Here is a 15,186-nt window from a genome sequence, read left to right as displayed (position 1 = left end):
AATAGTCGAGCGCGCTGTCTCTGTGACAGCTCTTGTTAGTGTTAAATTAATAGATAATTGGGTAGTTGAAAAGCTGTATGTATTTGTTTACATATTCTAAAGTATTTTGAATATGTGCGCCGTAAGAAACTATTTTTTTTAAATGTTTGAATGTGAGGGTAAGGGTATTCGCTCATATTTTAGGACCAAATTTCTTTTTTTTATAAAAACCCCCATACATTTTACAGACCATAAGCGAGTCTCTTCAATTTGTTCAACCTGCCGTTTTTGAATTGTTTCTACCTGGAGAGTGACAAGGTGGTGACCAAAACGAAAGAAATATTTTAATTTATATACTATTTATGTTTAAAAACAACAACTGGGAATGTGTTCATAATAAACTAAGTAAATAGTTCACAATTTTCAAGGCGTGTATTCTAAATGCGAATGAAATCTAGTTGAAAACTACAGGGACAAGCCCCGAAGCCCAAACACATGTTCAACGCTCTGCAAATATCAAATGATAGAAAACACAACGTTTTGCAAATTTTCAAAACAAGTTTTTTTCTTTAAGTTTACAATAAACGTTTTGGCACATCGTTTATAGAAGCATTACAATCTTAAATAAACTTGTCCAAAATTCTACATTTAAGTAAAGGAAGATAATTTATTCAAAGTTTTGTCTTACATCAATAAAGCCAAGATAATCAATAATATAATTTATTCTCTTTGCGAAAGAAGAATGATTTACATTAACATTCAAATCATTATATACCGTATTAATTTGTGAATTTACATTTTGCATAATTTTAAACCAAACTTTAGCGGAACGTTCCTTGAAAAAAATGGATAAAGGAAGTCTGTCAAGCTCACCAGATACAACAGAGTTAGGGGTTTGTTGCTTTACACCTAACGCATATTTCAGAAATCTAATATGTAGCTTGTCAACTTCCTTGAAGTTGTATACCTTCGTACTTCTGAACCTTGCAATAAAATTAGAACAGCCATAGCGTCAAAACAAAGACAATTCAATATTGACATCAAGATAAACTTTATCAAACAAAGTGAAGATTCTCTGACAGGCATTAAGAACTTGATCCATTAGCATATTTACTGCATGTGACATATTGCCTGTAAAATGGTTTTTAACACCAAGATAACTAAAATTATCTATTACATTCATAAATAAATTGATTGTTAATACAGAATTGTACATTTCTGGCTTCCGTTTTACAAAAACAGAAATTTCATTGATATTTAATCCATATTAAAGGAAAAATGGTAAAATCCATCAACCTGGGCTAGTAAACTCGCTGGATCTGTGGTGAATTATACAATTTCATCAGCGAATAAAATCATAGTAATTGATAACAATTCTGAATTCTTAGTAGTAAATGTTTGAAAATTTAACATTTCAGAGATATAATTTATAAATGAAAAATAAAATTGGAGAAAGTGGTTCTTATTGTTTTAGACCGACTGTAACATCAACTGAGAAAACTCCAATTCGCCAGCAGAGCAAATTTTCACACATGCCTGTACGTCATAGAAATGAAATGCAATCTAATATATTTCAATGTTAATATGATACTATAATCGCCTATATTTCAAAAATAAACCCTTGCTCTTCTTACATTTTTCATCAAGCCAATGTGATTTTTATCAGCAACACAACCTGACCACCTTTAAAACAACACAATCAGACAAAATACAGAACATCACAATCAGACAACATATAAAACATCACAATCAGACAACATACAAAACATCACACTCACACAACATACAAAACTCAAAAACACAATCAGAGCACAATCAGAAAAAAAAACGCAATTAGAACACATTCAAAACAAGACAATCAGATCACCTACAAAACAACACAATCAGACAACACATTCGAAACTACACAGTCAGACCACATACAAAACAACACAATCAGAGCACGTACAGAATATCACAATAAGACCACATACAAACAACACAATCAGACCACTTTCACATCAACACAATCAGACCAGATTGAAAACGACACAATCAGAGCACATACAAACAACACAATCAGACCACTTTCACATCAACACAATCAGACCAGATTCAAAACAACTCAATCAGAGCACATACTTGTAAACAACATAATCAGACCACATTCACATCAACACAATCAGACCAGATTCAAAACAACACAATCAGAGCACATACAAACAACACAATCAGACCACTTTCACATCAACACAATCAGACCAGATTCAAAACAACACAGTCTGAGCACATACAAACAACACAATCAGACCACTTTCACATCAACACAATCAGACCAGATTCAAAACAACACAGTCAGAGCACTTACAAACAACACAATCAGACCACTTTCACATCAACACAATCAGACCAGATTCAAAACAACACAATTAGAGCACATACAAACAACACAATCAGATCACAACCATAACAATGTAATAAGACCACATTCAGAGCAACACAATCAGAACACATAAAAACAACGCTCAGACCACTTTAAACCCATTTAAATGAGATCACATTCAAAACAACGCAATCAGATCACGTAAACAACAACACAATCAGACCACATTCAAATAAACACAACCAGACCATATCCAAAACAACACAACCAGACCACATTCAAAACAACACAAACAGACCACATTCAAAACAACACAATCAGAACACATTCAAAACAACACAAACAGACCACATTCAAAACAACACAATCAGACCACATTCAAAACAACACAATCAGACCACATTCAAAACAACACAATCAGACCACATTCAAAACAACACAAACAGACCACATTCAAAACAACACAATCAGACCATTTTCAAAACAACACAATCAGACCATTTTCAAAACATCACAATCAGACCACTTTCAAAACAACACAATCAGACCACATTCAAAACAACACAAACAGACCACATTCAAAACAACACAAACAGACCACTTTCAAAACCAACATTATCAGACCACATTAAAAACAACGTTCCTACCTCTGTCAAAACATGTCAATGAGATCACATTCAAAACAACGCAATCAGATCACGTAAAAAACAACACAATCAGACCAGATTCAAATAAACACAACCAGACCATATCCAAAACAACACAATCAGACCATATCCAAAACAACACAACCAGACCATATTCAAAACAACACAATCAGACCATATTCAAAACAACACAATCAGACCATATCCAAAACAACACAACCAGACAACATTCAAAACAATACAATCAGACCACATTCAAAACAACACAATCAGACCACTTTCAAAACAACATAACCAGACCACTTTTGCGACAAAACAATCAGACCAATTTCAAAACAACACAATCATATCACCTTCAAATGAACACACTACAATCTAAAACAACACAATCAGACCATATCCAAAACAACACAATCAGACCACATACAAAACAATACAAGCAGACCACATTCAGAACCACACAATGAAACCATATTTAAAACAACAACACTCAGACAACATTGAAACAATTCAATAATACCATATCCAAAACAACACAATCAGACCACATACAAAACAACACAATCAGACCACATTGAAATACAACGCTCCTACCACTTTCAAAACATTGCAAAGAGATCACATTTAAAACAACGCAATCCGATCACGTAAACAACAACACAATCAGACCAGATTCAAATAAACACAATCAGACCAGATTCAAAAACAACGCTCAGACCACTTTCAACACATTTCAATCGCATCACATTCAAAACAACGAAATCAGATCACGTAAAAAACAACACAATCAGACCACATTCAAAACAACACAATCAGCCCACATACAAAACAAATCCATCAGACTACATCCAAAACAACACAATCAGACCACATTCAAAACAACACAATCAGCCCACATACAAAATAAATCCGACTACATTTAAAACATCATTTAGACCACATTTAAAACCACACTCAGACCAAATTCAGAACAACACAATGAGGCAATATTCAAAACAATACAATAAGATCACATTGAAAACAACACGGACAGAACACACATAAATATATATTAATTTGAAAATGTTGGGATTACCGCTTTGGAAGGGTCTTTAAAACTGGATCTGCCTGTGGGTTAAACTAGTTTATTTGTACTTACACTTGACCTCAAAATCATTAATTAATTGTTAACCACAAACACTGCGTAGATGGAAACGAGCATGAAACACATAAAGTGTGTATTCACATGAAGTAATTTATTAATTAGCATATTTATTTGAGTTATTTCGGAATGCATTTCGTTTAAACAAAACTTTATCATATTTTATTTCTATAAAGAGTATGCTAATAGACAAACTACTTAATCAAGTATCGAATATCCATTAATGTTCAGTATCATAGCCCATCTTTTGATAATATAGAAGGTTCTCACATGCCATCAAAGTTTAAGTAATCACGAGGTTATATTTTTGGCGCTACTTCAAAGAAACTTTAACTGCTAATATTGTCAATACCAGTACAGTCGAAAAGCAAATGTTGAATGTCAATTATTTAATAATATGATAGCCTCCAGTACCAGTATTAATTGGCTATGGTTCTCTCTCGGTGCCAAAGTGGAATAGATAATCAAACACGATCAGTCACAAATCGGTTCGTTCACTGAATAGGGATTTATATTTTTGAGTGCAATTCATGGAGCTATTAACAAAATTGACAAAAAATATCTGACTCTGTGATAATGACTATACAGCATGTTTATTCAGCGATGTTGGTATTTTAGTGTGCATTTGTGAAATATTTTATATCATTAATGTGTATATGAATCGTCTTTATATAATCATTCCTACACAATTGATGCACTGATAGTAGACAATATGATCTAAAAAGAAAATTAAATGAGGTTTTAAAAAGTGTCTACATCTATGTCTATTGTTCGTTAATAGATGACACAGTGGAACGCTCGCAGATCAACTCTTTATATTAAGAGTATAAAGGTAAATTAATTATTTAAATGATCATCAGCAGTATAAATTTAACAAAACTGAACAGTACAGAAAAAACAACGTTTGCGACATGTTTAATTGCAGTTCCATTCACTTCAATACTTTTTGATAACGTATTCCTATAAATGGTAACATACATTAATGAAGTTGTTTCCATATTGAACTAAAGTTTACGTATAACGATAACTATAAAACGGCTTGATTTTGTACACATTATGTTGGACATTCCTGCTAAATGGTCATCATAAATTGGTTTACTGTATTATACGTGTACATCTATATTATTGTTTCATTTTAAAAGGCTAATTAAATGATGACAACAAACATTGATATTAAACCACTATGGAAAAGAGCAGAAAATTGGTTCAGAACCATTATTTGCCGAGACGCTACTAAAACAATCTTAACAGAGTTTGCAGAGGATTTTATGTTGGATTTCAAAAAACTTGCAAGAAATGAAGTTGTGAAACGAAACAATCTTCGTAAATCTGTTAGTTGTTCAGAATGTTCAATTGTTGATCTGTTGCCATGCCCTACGGATGACGTTTGTTGGTTTGAAAATGGAGTTTGCAAATTCCACGTCACAAGACCGAAAGCTTGTCCAAACCGGCTTTGCAATGGTATCGTGGAATATATTATCAAAAGTCATCGTCATCAATCGCCATCGTGGAGAAATACAGAATCTTCATTGTGGTTCAAAAATCCTTGGGAAATTGCAAAATGTTTTCTTCCCTCCGACGGATATAAAGATGTAAATTCGGCAGGAGAAACAGATTTCGATGGCATAGTTAGTGTCATACAGAATTGCTTGACGTTTGAAAATGTATTCGATCAAAATCTGGCACAGTCAGAAAATAGTCTGACTAAGGTAAGTTAACTGGTAACAAAAGCAAAGCAATGGTTTTAGTGTTCGTGTTCGAGTGTAAATTCTCTAATACGTACATTGCTTTAACAGCTCTCTATATATACTTTGAATATTTTTTACATACTAGGTAATTGATACGTATCTCATAAGTATTTAGGTAGAATGTAAAATATTAAATATATGTTCAAATGGAAAATGACCTCAGTTATATACAGAACTGGAGTTGTTATGCATTATTTGCATTTTATCAATTATTATATATTAATAGTATTTTTTTTGTAATTTTAATTTAAACAAATGAATTTTATACATGAATGGAACTTTGTATTTGGCGCTATTGTGTACGACATTCGGCCACGTCAGAATATAAATTTCTGGTGAAACGGAATTTTGGTAGTAAACAAAAAAGTAAGTGGGCCAGTATTTGTCAAATTACTGTTTAATATTAAACAGAATTTCAAAAATAGAAAATAAATACTTTGATTTTACCAGGCACTTGCAGTTTCAAGAGGCATGGCCTTTAGAACATCACTACACATGACAGACGAACAAATGAACTGCAACATGCACATTTTCGAATCACTTCTGAGAGATACCAACTGCCTTAAAGAAAGAAAGGCTACAAAAGAAGCTTTAGAGACAATCAAGAAGGTATAAACAATTGCCAAAAGCTGACAATCCATATTTCATAAAAACACGATTTCATACAGTATGTACCGAACAATGTAATACAAAGACATAACGAGCACCATGTCTTTGAACAATAAGTGTTTTCTATTATGTGTTTAATGTTAGAAACAAAATCATTCAAAAAAACGTAAATACACATTTTTTGTTCTTAGGAACGTTTGTATGGCAAGCAAATCATCATATACATAGTTCAAAATATTAATGTGTTTGGATCTCCTATCACTAATAAAATGTGTGTTATCGATACAGTAGCAAATTTGGCTTAAAATTATTTTGAGATATATCAGTTTTGGTCTATTTTAAAGCCTACCATAATACCTTTTTATGCTGTTTTTATACCGCATTTTTCAGCAAAACATTTATGATTGACAAAAATAGGGTAATGTAAAACATTTGATAAAAAGTGTTTGTAGTCATCTACTTCATTATAATGGAAACATAAAAGACAATCGGTCAGCTTCCAAGTAAATGAATTCAAATTGGATGCCACAAGGTTGGGTAGCAATTTAATTCAAACTGTTTAACTTTGTTGTCGACAATGAATTCATGGACTATGTAGTACCATGACTTCCATTAAAAACGGTCTCCTACAAGTCGATTCCTATGGATATAAGGTTTTTCGAAAGTTTGCTTGATAAAAAGCTGATAAATATTCTTATTTGTCATATCTACAAGAGCTTTTTTTAAGTTTATTTAGAACTGTAATTTTGTCTATGGTGCCAGTTTTTGAAATAATGTTGTTTATGAATGTTAGAAAAGATCCATTTTTCAAAAAAGGCTTTTATTATTGTATTTCATGATCTTTTTACCCCAAACAATTTCCTTCCTAATATTACAATAGTTGTGAGATATTCTGGTTTGATTAACAGCTATTTACGTGAAATGAATCCATACTGACAGTAATCTTCTATAGAATTTGTTTAATCTATTTATATTTGGAGGTATAGATTTTAAAGAATCTATGTTCATGTGAAAGATTATAAGTATCTTCCATGGCCGAGAGTGTAAGATAGGTTCATTCCGACCCGAGCGTAGGGTGTTTTGCAAAAATGAGGTTTAACGAGTTTCCGCAAAACACCCTGCGCAAGGGTCGGGATGAACCTATCTTACACGAGCGGCTATGGTAGATGCTTTTTCTCCCACCTCAGTTAAACAAAATTAAGTAAAAATGTATTTTTTTGCCGGAACTCTTTTGTGCTAAGTGAAAATAATTGCGTACGGATATGCAATAATTCGTGGTTGTCATGGATATTCGCGCAGTGATTCAGAGTATGTAAATGGTCTGATCGGTCTTTAAATAGTTCTAAGAAGAGTGAAGCATTATTTCTTGAAAGGTGCGTGAAAACTGTTTTCTGGTGACATTTGAAGCGAGAAATAATTAACTCGCGTTCTAAATATTGCCACCAGATAAGGTTTCCATGATGCGCTACAGACAGTCTTCAACAAGGGAGGTAATTACAATGTGGTGACCATTAAAAGAAGTTCCATACGGGCATTTTATCTTCGCCCGTGGGCAAGATAAGAATTTCTAGCATAGTTAAATTAATGGATCTACTTATCTGAGGTGGGAGAAAAGTTAATTCTTTCCGAACTGGTCAAACAGTACATCTAGTATTATTTTCCAACTGGCATTATTTGTATTGATCAGGTGTGTTACGCATGTTATTTTCATAGTTTTAGAAAAGAACCCGAAATCTGGCATTTCTAAGCCGCCTTCAAGCTTGTTTCTTATAATTGTGGTGCGCTTTTTGTCACTTTTTCCCTTCCAGAAAACATAATTGAATTTATTATCTTAATTATAGTAAGTATAATCTAACTGTTTTCTCAGTTAATACTTTATAATATCTTCAATCGTTAAATTATTTTACACAGATAAGATTTGCTAAATTAAGTCAAAGGTATACTTATATAATGAACTATGTAATCATTTTAATAAAACGTTATTTGAAAATACAACATTTCAGTTTTTAAAAACCAGATATGATATTCTTACATACCGGACGTGTGTTTCCGGTCATGTGACCAGTGCTGGAAAAATCCATTTTACAACCCCCATGTAAGATGAGTCACGCGCAACAATGCGCCACTTCTTATTTCTTTTATTGCATGGTTTATGAAAAGAATAGTATGCCATTTCAATAAAGCGCAATCAAATATATATGTATGCAATACTTTAAACTGAAATTGAAAATAAATACTCGTAAAATACGCGATTTTTAGTTATTTAAAATTACTGCGTTTTATGGCGTCAGTACACAACGTCGCACGCGCTTTTTGGTGAAAGGTACAAAAGTGCGTTTTCTACGTCAATTTTTCCAAAAATTCATAATTTTAGGTATGCAAGAAAAAATATCAATCATGTTTTTCCGGTCCGGATCGAAAAATCCGACCCTCCGGCACGCTGCGTGACTGGTAACCCGGCAAGCCTCGTTACCGGCTTATGCGCGTGCCCTCAGGTCGGATTTTTCTATCCGTACCGGAAACATATGATAGATACTTATATTTATTTACAGGTACGCACCTCGTCTGATGTGTCTGATATGTACAAGCGGAAAATTCCAGAAACAGTGAACTGGTTGAGACTGGAACAGGCTAAGTTGAGCCTTTTCGTCAATCATTTGATCTCGATGACAAAGGAAATAATGGATGGACACATGGAAAAAACAGAGCCTTTACAAAAGAAACAGAAAACATCACACACTAGACAACTGCGTTCTGCCGATTCGTCGAATGGTATTGTCATTCTCTATCTATTGCATTATCGACTGATACCCATATAGTTAAGTCTGACTCATAGTTAAACGCTCATATAACTTGAAAAGAGAACATCATTTAAATGTTTATAAATCAGTTTAATTTCAGAGAATACTTATTATTTGGTTTATGTCAGGACAAAGCTCTGCATCAGACACGATGATTATTGACAAAGACATGCACAGGTGGTTTTCAGTTTACAAACATGCATGCACAGATGTTCGTGAAATAAACATAGCAACGGATTCGCTGCTGTCTGCTATGGGTATAAAAAACATCGTTGACGGCAACCGAGAATTCGTATCAAATTCTGCAGAAGTAGTCCAACTGATATTTATGATTGACCACACAACAATGGATTTGAAAGAGATATTTCACAGCATCCGGGAAAAAACTGACGGTAGTTGTAAACCCTTGAGTCTCGGCCAAGAAACTACATGTTCAACGATATATATTGGTAGCAGACAGAATATGGAGGAAATCAAACGCTGTTCGAATGTGGGACTATTATTCTATGGCTTACACGAAAGTTCCGTTCTGAATTGCAATGAGATGGTTTTTGGTGTTACAAACACGAAAGACACAAATGCCTTTATTGAGAAACTTGACGATCTCCTAGAACGTATTGCCATCAAGGCGCTTCAAAGGAAAACAGAGGCGTTGGTTTTGCTAAAGAGCCAAGTATGTGAAAATACTGAAAACAAGCGATCGTACGAGTTGATCGAGTCTGAACTTAAAAAGCTAGGATTCTGTATTAGCAGAAACATGGACAAAGGGGAAGTATGCGATGCGCAAGCAAGCACCAGCGGAACAATATTCAAACTACGAAGTATGGAAACATCAGACATTTTGCCTGTTTTTTATATTTAACAATAGATAAGATTGCACCTTTTTCAAAGGAATTACACTTTTTATTCATTCTACTGCAGACTTAAATGAACGCGTATTCTTGCATGAATACACTTAGAAGTACACGTACTAATTATTTTGAGACCACACTGCTTAAGAATTAAGTGTATAATTAAAACCCCGATTGATTTAATATGCAAACGAGAAAGACTTGTTGTACATTATATATAGCCTTGATATATTATATAATTTACTAACTAATGTCTTCTTTTGACAGGCATAGGAAGAAATTTCTTTCAGAATGTAGTAAGTCGGAAATCGGAGATCGATCGACAATTATGCTGCCTGAAAGCGCTGTATGCACGCAGCGGTGTTCCTGAAGATGAAAAACCTACATTTCCTCAAGAGAATATATGCTGGAATATCGAAAAAGTAAATGCTGTTTGTGAATATTGAAACGGTTGTACTAAGCATAAGTTCTTATATCATATATAGAGTCGAAACCCGTTGGTTCGATATCGCTTAGCTCGATGTCCTCGTTGGCTTGAAATGTATGTCAAGGACCGATTTTGCTTTAATATTTGTAAGCATTCCCGCTTGGCTCGATATTCACGAGGCTCGAAGCATTTTTTGCCGGTCCGTGGAATATCGAGCCAACGGTGCTTACTGCGTACTGCACAATTTTGGATGCTTTATCCATATTAATTTATAGCTTGAATTGTGTTGCCTTTATGAGATACTGTTATATATATATTAATTTTTGTTACTTTAACCATATTAGGTCAAGTCAGCTCTGAAAGGTATTTCCAATATTCAAGGATTTGGCCAGTCGCTTGGTAAGTTAAATGTGTATATAAATGGGGTCAATACCACGCAGAAGGAAATATCATCAACACTTGTCGGAAAGGAATTACAGAAAGTTGGTTTGGATGTCGCTGACTACAAAATGCATTTCATAAACAGTGAAAAGAATTTTTGTCACACCGTAGGCGATAAAATATACACAGAACCTAAGTCGGGGACTTTAGGCGCATTTGCGTTGAGGTCAAAAAGATGTGAAGAAAGGAAACTCTGTGCGTTGTTATCGTTACACGTTGCAAAACACCAGGTCGAACATTTGGACGAAAGAGAAGAAATACCGCTCGAAACAAGACGCGGCAGAGTCGGTTACATTCTAAGGCCACTTCTTTTCTCTGACCCTAGCAGAAAATATCTAGACATTGCTTCTGCGAAAATAGATGATGCACATATTAAATTATGCGACACGCAGTTAAAAGATGAACATGGAGATATAAAGTTGTGCACGCTTTTCGATTTTGAAAGAGACGATTTGCAATTCCTAGACGGTATGCCAGTTCACATTTGGGGTGCCTCTTCTTCGCCAGGACTAGGAAGAATAAAGGAAAGCAATTTTCACATGGAAAACGGTTTGCACATCTTATTAGAAAACAGAGAAGCATCGTCCGAACAGTTTTGCAAAGAAGGTGACAGTGGATCTGTCGTTTGTGCATTCCACAGAAGGAAAAGATCGCTCATAGCTTTGGGAATGGTAATAGGCGAATTTAATACGCGCCAACAACCTACCGAAAAGCGATATCTCGCACTTCAGTTAAAGGAAGGCTTGCATCAATTATCAGAATTGCAAAACGCCACTTACCAGCTTTGCACTGGAAATACTGAGGGAGATGGGTAGGTTATGTCTATATATATTTTCAATATATTGTCATTTTATTTCAATTGATATTTTGCAAATTCTAGAAATGCATTACAAAATGCAGCCTTTATTTAAAGGAGAACGTCAGAACTCAAATCAAAATATTCAGTCAAGTCAATATACGAACTGATGTCTTATTCTCCAACATTTCTTTCATATTTCCAAGGAAATTTCCTAAGAAAAAAGGTTCTGCAGTTTGTGAAACGCGCTTTTATTTTAGAACGATTGTAAAACAAGTTATTACAACATAAATAATCACTCTCGTTGGTACGATGTTTTGCGAGAGTGTTGTTTTGTGTTGTGGGGGAAACCGGAGTACCTGGAGAAAAACCACTTGTCCGACCTGGTGACCACACACCAAAAGCACACGCGCCCAGACTGGGAATCAAACCCGTACTTTAACCACAGCGTTAAACGGAAACCTAAAAGGTGTAAAAATAACTATTAAAATAATCTTGACAGTATTTGAACCAGCATTTTTCCGTTTACTACCATTTATCTTTTTTATTATTTCAAGACATAACGTTGGAAATATTTTAGGTTGTAACAACTCAATGCCCAATAAGATGTGAGCGAGCTTTGCGCAACCGTTAAGGAAGAGGATTTTTTTTGTTGTACGTCTCATAAAGATGCTTCGGACTGTTTTTTCCCTGATATAATGGACAGTTTTCGGCCTTTTATCCTTACTTAAATAAAAAGAACTATGTATATGTTTTCTTTGCACGACAAATGAGACTAAATGTTGCAGGTAATTTTAAAAGTATTGTTGGAAATGCAGAGAGAAAGAGGGAGGGAAAGTTAGAGAGAGAGAGAGACAGAGAGAGAGAGAGAGAGAGAGAGAGAGAGATATTTATTTGTGCATATATTTTAACAATGAGTAACGGATGTATTTCAATAACAATAGTGCGCAGACGGACTTTAGAATATATCTAGAACAAATGTGTAAATGTCAGATTTAAAGTAAAATATTGTTAATATTGATAAAAAGCAAATGTAATGGCATTGTCGAGATTAAGAATATCTTTGCATAAACTACAAGTACAGGCAGGAAGATGGTAAATGCCAGCAGCAGTTCCTCATGTGGAAAGCAAATGTAATGTATGCAATGTACTTAATGATAAGTAATGTTTTGACCTTGAATCAAAACTGTTTATTGATTATTGATACTGTTTACTATGTGTATAAGGTAAAATACTTTTTCGAGTTTGTAAGCTATTTAAAACTATAATGCCTTTATGTCCAGGTCAACGGTTCATTGTATCATCTTGTATTCATGTGGCATCTGTAGAACAAGTACGTACGGGCGACTGGAACATTCATTCATTTAAATACTGCAAAGCTGTTCTATACATTCGTTTAGCATCCGTGTTCATTTTGGCGTCCGTGAGAAATCGCGCATTATATAAAAATACTGAAACTAAGCAGGCGCGGACAGGACTTTACTCAACAAAACATTACAATGCATTAAATGCAATACTAACGATATTAATTCTGGGTACAACTTAAGGTTTATAAAGCTCCATTGTTTCAGTATGGCTTTGGGTATGCTTGGATTGCCGAAGATGTTGGAGATATAAATATATTTATGTATCATTTTGAAACAAGAATTGCTGATTGTTGTAGACAAACATGGCTTGGTGATGTAAATAATTCCTCACGTTGTGATACTTATAAATGCTTTAAGTCTTTATTGAATGTTGAAAGATACCTTAATATCAGTTTACCGTTCCTGTACAAAAATCATTGGCTAGATTTAGAACCTCTAGTCATAAACTCCATATGGAAATTAATCGATTTTTAGGTATTGATAAAAATGATCGCTTCTGTATTTATTGTTTATTTGATAAAGACATACTTGTTATTGAAGATGAATATCAGTCATAAACTCCATATGGAAATTAATCGATTTTTAGGTATTGATAAAAATGATCGCTTCTGTATTTATTGTTTATTTGATAAAGACATACTTGTTATTGAAGATGAATATCATGTGTTTTTTAAGTGTTCAAGATTTAATGACATCCGGGAAAATTATTTGTTTTCTTGGTATCGTGGAAATACTGACATTGTTCATTTCTATAATATGATGGCATCGGAAAATGTTACCCATATTAAATCCCTTTCTCTTTACGTTCATAAACTCATGTTAGCTATAGATAACACATAACTTTGTTAACCAAGAGACACAACTCTTATTTAGTTACATATATGCATTTTGTTATATTTGATTTGCATTGTAACATGTATTATGGGCTGGAGGCCTTTCATTCAAATAAACTTTCGTTCGTTCGTTCATTTACGATACCAGTCTATACCCATACCCATACCCGTAACCAGTCTATCACTCTAGCATCTATCAGATGACGTAGGCGTTCACCTTTTTACTTCCTCTTTTCTTCTTCACCTTCATGAAGGTATATTGTTTTTAATTCGATTAAGGCATGATCGCCTCTGGTTTCAAAAAATAATTGTTTTACCACTGTTTAAACACCTAATATTTCATTAATAAGAGCTGATTGAGCGTAATTTATAATTTTATACGGCGATTTCAACGGATTTAGCTAGGTCCCTATTTACGTATCGTGCCTCGTCATGGTCATCCTAGTCAAAATATTTAAATGATTATAGGTCATTTATTTTGTCACATTCCAATCCCTGATTAATTGGATTGAAGTTTAATTATTCTCGTTTCTTATCATATACTTATAATGCATCGATTGAATCTGCGGAAACGGGCCGCTTCCGGGTGCCATGTAGCCAGAAGCACGCGCCCGTATCCAGCAGAAGCCTTATTCGTGAAACCGTCGAAGAAGTCGCGGACCCGCGCACAACCGCCAGTGCCAGCGGAACCTGCCACGCATCTTCCGGTCAACTGCACATCATGTCAGACAAGAACAGCACCGGCAGAGGAGCCGCCACTACTCGAGGCACCCGTCTGTCTAATCAGAGTCAGCGTTGCAGCGGAGCCACCCCTGCTCGCGGCACCCGGCCAAGCAGAGTCGACAATTGGAACAGGGTTGAATGTACGATATGCTATTTAGTCCCGTGCCTATGTTATCTGCATCACTTGGTATGTCGGTAAATGTTCATACGAAGTTCAAAATTATTGGGAGTCAGTTTGTTGACCTTGGTCAGCTTGTAACTCCTGAACTGAATGATTCACCCTCCAAACATATTGTACTGACCTTTAATGGCGAATTTGCAATTAAGCCTACCTCAAGGCGCAAAATTAGCTCCATCGAAGTCAGGACTGATGCTGTTTTGGCTTACTCTAGTGTTTACTTTGCTGGCCATCACAAAAAACTCAGGATCTTCTTAAATATGCAAGGTTAATAAGAGAAAAG

The 15,186-nt window shown here is 34.6% G+C and overlaps 1 protein-coding gene across 1 annotated transcript in view; it reads left to right on the top strand.

Annotated features, from left to right (window-relative positions):
- Positions 1-14,126, top strand: part of LOC128222835 (uncharacterized) — a 17,701-nt gene extending 3,575 nt beyond the window's left edge. The window contains exons 3-10 of the mRNA XM_052931967.1: positions 4,911-4,961; positions 5,272-5,838; positions 6,328-6,486; positions 9,039-9,258; positions 9,416-10,108; positions 10,406-10,560; positions 10,910-11,817; positions 12,383-14,126. Of these exons, the coding sequence (XP_052787927.1) occupies positions 5,281-5,838; positions 6,328-6,486; positions 9,039-9,258; positions 9,416-10,108; positions 10,406-10,560; positions 10,910-11,817; positions 12,383-12,389 (2,700 nt within the window). The 5' untranslated portion in view covers positions 4,911-4,961; positions 5,272-5,280 and the 3' untranslated portion in view covers positions 12,390-14,126. The remainder of the gene's footprint in view (positions 1-4,910; positions 4,962-5,271; positions 5,839-6,327; positions 6,487-9,038; positions 9,259-9,415; positions 10,109-10,405; positions 10,561-10,909; positions 11,818-12,382) is intronic.
- Positions 14,127-15,186: the final 1,060 nt, after the last annotated feature.

Source organism: Mya arenaria, chromosome 17 (genome assembly GCF_026914265.1).
Source record: "Mya arenaria isolate MELC-2E11 chromosome 17, ASM2691426v1".
Lineage (NCBI taxonomy): Eukaryota > Metazoa > Mollusca > Bivalvia > Myida > Myidae > Mya > Mya arenaria.
Note: the sequence above shows the minus strand (reverse complement) of the source record. Positions and strands in the feature narration are given on the sequence as shown.